General features: G+C 41.6%; 1 protein-coding gene across 1 annotated transcript in view; it reads left to right on the forward strand.

Annotated features, from left to right (window-relative positions):
- Positions 1–831: 831 nt before the first annotated feature.
- Positions 832–4,975, forward strand: part of Sb (Stubble) — a gene marked incomplete at its 5' end in the record, with an annotated part of 74,303 nt that continues 70,159 nt past the window's right edge. Inside the window, 1 exon segment of the mRNA XM_014427734.2 lies at positions 832–920. Coding sequence (XP_014283220.1) covers positions 832–920 — 89 coding nt within the window.

The raw sequence follows: 4,975 nt of genomic DNA on the forward strand, positions 1-4,975 counted from the left end.
AAATGTCAAAAAAGGGAAGAAGGAGTAAGATGTAACACGTGTGAACTGTGGTAACATACTAACTTTATTGGGTTCGGTACATCTCTTTATATACATGCGATCAGCTGATCTCCTCAGTCAGCTGACTTCGAAGTAACAGCTGACTAAGGCTAAGGCGTGATCTTCATTACAGTCGTATTGGTATCCTCGATCTCCTGAAGAAACTCAAAGTATATTGGTAGATACTTATAGAGAATTGAATTCTAAAAAGATTTACTTTTTATGTTTGTTTTTTTTCTCGATATCTTGCATAGTTTCATTCAGTTCTCATACGAACAAATAGTTAAAAAGAATCAGAGTTTGTTGATTTACTTACTAACTTTAATTTTGAGATTTATATTACCTTTAATACTTTTTTAGTGCTTGCATCATATACATAAAAAAAAAAACGCGACGCTTAAATAATAAAAAGTTAATTTTCTACCATTTTCTTTATGGATATTTTGTTAGTTTCTAGGTCGGTCTCCTTAACCTCGGTCAATTTTAAAACCTCTGAACAACTACTGGATACCCTTTATTATATAATTTTTTGTATGTGGATTATAAATTATCCCTCAATGATTACTAATGTTTCTTTCCTATCCGTTCAATTTAACGACCATTCTCAAACATATTTTAAAACTTATAAAAACATTTACTTATTCCTTTTCACTTCATAGCCAACGAGCTTAAATAATTTGTTTCATTTTAATGTTCACGTATTTGTTATCTAATTGTTTGGAGTTAGTTAGGGACTACTCCTTTGCCTATTTCATATATTTCATTTGTTATTCATCTATCTCCCGTTTATAGGGGAATGCGGTCGAGCTCCACTTCATCCTCGTCCAGAGGTTCGAATAGTTGGAGGAAGAAATGCTCAGTTTGGAGTCTGGCCATGGCAGGTATGTAAGCATACTTATACATTATACGTTTTAGAATTAAATGATGATAGAATATACTGATTCCTATTTAGCGTCGGCTTTGTAGTATTTTCATTATTGTTAGTGTATTTAAACATATCCATTGTTCGTAGTGTGATTAAAGATACTAATTCTATTCATGAAGGGTCACAAGTGCAGTTCTTTGCAAGAAAGAAATGTTACAAGGTCAAAGAGGTAATTTGGTAAGATTCAGGCTCGACCATCAGATTTTTATCACTTGATGAGACTGGGTGGACCCAAGAAGGTTCCTGAACCCGCATGGTTGACTTACGGCTACAGTAACAGAATAAATAATTTTCTGGATTCGAACCCAATTCCTTAGTGTTGTTAGAAGCACTGTGTGTTTTTTTTATGAGTGTCGGTGGAAATCTTCAAAAGGCACGTCTAGGCCCGTAACTATCCGTGTGTGGAATCTTTACCCACTAAAATCATTCATTCCTCTTCACGGGACCGCCACTAGGCTTTACTTCATGAAGGGAAATAGCTGAGTGCCGCCTCGCTTTCTTCACATAGTTTTCACGTTTCCATGGTAGTAACGTCTTCTAGCCCTCTCTTCCTCTTTCTCTAAGCCTCCTGAGGACGAATGTGGTGAATCTCTTAACTCCGTATAGTACGTCCTCCACACACTCTCTCCAATTCACTTCTTTCTGCCGCAAAGTGAATGCAAGTGAGAAACACGTACACCGCGGTTTCCTCAACAGTCTGACATCCAGGCCATTCTGCGGTGTTGTCCAATTTGAAGCGGTACTGGTAGGCTCTAAAGCATCTATGTACGGTAAAAAATTGGGTTATGTAAAATTACACTTCAACATGCTGGCGCCCATATCACGTGCCCACATCGGGTATTAACCTTCGAGTCCACCTCCCGGAATCTGCAGCCTCCCAACGCTGGTGCCGCTGGTTGATGGTCGTTTTTCGCTCTTCTTCTCTGAAAACGTGTAACCGTCCTGTATGATATGGTAACCATCGCTTCATTCCAAATCGGGGCTGCAACTTCTTTGGGGCCTCCAACGTTTGGTATAAGGCGTGACAAAAAGGTTGGTACTTTAGCAGATTTGGCGCTGATATTCTCCGCGTGAACATTAAAGTGGAAACATGCACCGATCATGACTTCTAGGTATTTTAATTAAGACTGGGAACGAATTTCGTGCCTACCCACCGTAACAGTGATGGGCTTAGTTACTAGGAGAACCTCGGCATTGTGATCTGCAAGTTGTAAGCCTACCGAAGACAGCCAACCTCGGACCATAGCAACAGCCTGGTTAGCGATGAGGGTAACTTCTCCCAAGTACTATGCCGCCACTAAAACTGCAACGTCATGTGCGAATCCCACAACTATGGCTCCATCCGTCATTCTCAAGGTAAAGATTGCGTCGTACATGACGTTCCACAGAAGAGGCTCTAATACCGAGCCCTGTCGGACACCACCAGTCACCTTGTATCTCCTTTGGCCAATGTCTGAAAAATAAAACAGAACTCTATCTTTGAAGTAATCTGAGAGCGTAAGAACTTTCATAGGATAGGCTAGCGCCGCGATAGACCGTAGGGCATCTATTATACAGGTCCCAGGCATCTTGAAGTGTTAAAAGCATTCTTAACGTCTAGAATGATGATTGCTGCATAACACATAGCGCCTCTCCTCCACCTTGCTCCTGAAATTGCTGTGCATGCAATCACGACTACCAATCCAACACCATCTATCATGGATCGCTCATTAAGAAATCCGCATTGAGCCCGCGAGAGGCCATTAACTCCCTCCGTGAACTCTTGTAGCCTGAGGAAAGGATTTTCTCGAATGCCTAACCCATAGTATCCAATAAGCAAATTGGACGATAGGTTGACGGGTTTTCCAGTCTTCCCTTACTCTTTAGAATAAGTACGAGGCGCTGTCTCTTCCAAGGTTTCGGAATTGAGCCTTCACGAATGCACGAATTGAAGAGATCGATAAAAAAAATCCGGCCGTGAGAGTCACGTTCAGAGCTACATTAGAATTCCGGCCAATTCTGGTGCCTTGTCATGTTGTAGGTCCGAGGCACTCTTCTACCTTTTCCTGCGTAATTTGTGGAAAATCCGTTATATATAAAGATATATAAGTTATCTTTTACTGAAGTGAAACTAAAAATAATAGGAGAGAGAGGAGTGCGAAATGAAACGCTTGAAGTGCTCTCAAAGACTGTTTTATTTGCCAAGCCTGTCCGTCTATATATATACAATCGGTCAGCTGTTCTCGATCCGCTGATATGGACCTGTCAGGTGACAGCCCTTAACCCCCCCCCCACCAGTTTACGAACAATCCTCGTAAACTCTAATGTATACAAAGAAAAAACATATATATATAAATTCAATTGCAATACAATAATTAAGATAGCTATAAATTCAATAACAATAAAAAAGATACAAATACAATCAAACTACAGAAATAGGATTTAAAATAACAGCACTCTGTGAAAAAAAAATAGACAAAACAAAAAATAGAACTATAAAATTTCCCATGAATCACTGATTTTTACACTCTCATATCCTTATTAAGTACCGAAAATGAAAATGAAAAAAAAAAAAAAATAAGAACTTTACAACATTACAATATTACCCTCCGGAAGGGAGGTGAGTACAATCCCGTACATCATGATACCGCTCTTGCAGGAAGTTTTAATTGTTCTAGGTGAACTGTTCTTCGCTTTTCCGGTTCTTTTAAGCTTTCTATGGTGACAATATTGTGTTCTCTTATCGTGACCACTCCAAATGGGCCTTCGTATCTCTGCAGCTCTTTGCCTCTATTAGTTCCTACTTTACGGTACACCACAGTCCCAATTTTAAGGTTGCCCATTAGATTGCGAACACTAAGATTATGTCTAGTAACTCTTCTGCGTTTCTCCCACACAATTTTCTCCCTGACTTTGCCCCATATCTTCCTCCGTGCCATACAATTAACGGCGATATTACTCTCCTCAGGCCCTGTATCATGGTAATTCCTCCAACGTCCCCGCAGTCCAAAAATAATCTCAAAAGGAGAAAACCCCGTAACCGAGTGTATGGAATGATTGTATGCTGCGATCGCTCGTTCCATCGCTTCGTCTGGCTCCAACCCCTTTTCTAACTGATATACACGCAGGTGGTCACTGAGGGTACTGTGGAACCTTTCAATACCTCCTCAGCTCTTTTGATGACCTGGGATGTTAAGGTGCCACGCCACCTCCAAGATTTTCATCTCTTCCCTGTTGCTTGCATTGTCAAATTCTCTTCCACTGTCTGACGAAATTCTATCCGGTACGTCATAAAACTGGATCCAGGTTCGTAGGGCTCTTAACACTGCTTCTGCTGACCTCTCATTCACTGGGTACGCCATAGCTAGTTTGATAAATACGTCTATCACTGTGACCCACTTGTACCCCTTCCAAGTAAACGAATCCGCTTGAAGATCACTAAGTGGTGCTTCTGCAGTGGGCGTCTCCTCCTGGATTGCTTGAGGTGGGTGTCTGTCATATTTCGGAGTCAGGCATACATCACAACTACCTATGGTTTCTTGAATTGTGCGCTTCATACCCCACCAGAAGTATTCAACAGTATTCCCCAGATAGCTTACTCCTCTCTTCCTTCGTATAATAGGCAAACCACCGTGCTCTCCTCTCACATGATGGTTCTCTAACGTGCGGTCGCCTCTCTGTGGGCACACTCCTCAAAACTCTCCACTTCTTCTAACAGTTTCTCCGGTTCTTCTTCAAGTCCTCATTTCTTGGTGATCATTCTCTCGCCCAGAGTCTCCTGCTTCATTTTCTGTCTCCGAGGTCTCGGACAATTCTATAACTTCACTCGCGGATCCATTCGTCCTTCGCGAGATTTTCCTCCTCCGCAATCTCTGTGCGTTTATCTCCATGGGTTCAGGCTGACTCTGCTCTTTCCGCCGATACATGTAGGGACACTATCGGGCTATATGTTCCTCTGCCCCACATTGAAAACATCTCTTGGGCGGGCAATGCGCCACTAGATGTCCAAGCCTCCCGCAACCATGACACTTG

This window comes from Halyomorpha halys, unplaced genomic scaffold, assembly GCF_000696795.3.
Source record: "Halyomorpha halys isolate HHAL.00 unplaced genomic scaffold, Hhal_1.1 Scaffold667.1, whole genome shotgun sequence".
Taxonomy (NCBI): domain Eukaryota; kingdom Metazoa; phylum Arthropoda; class Insecta; order Hemiptera; family Pentatomidae; genus Halyomorpha; species Halyomorpha halys.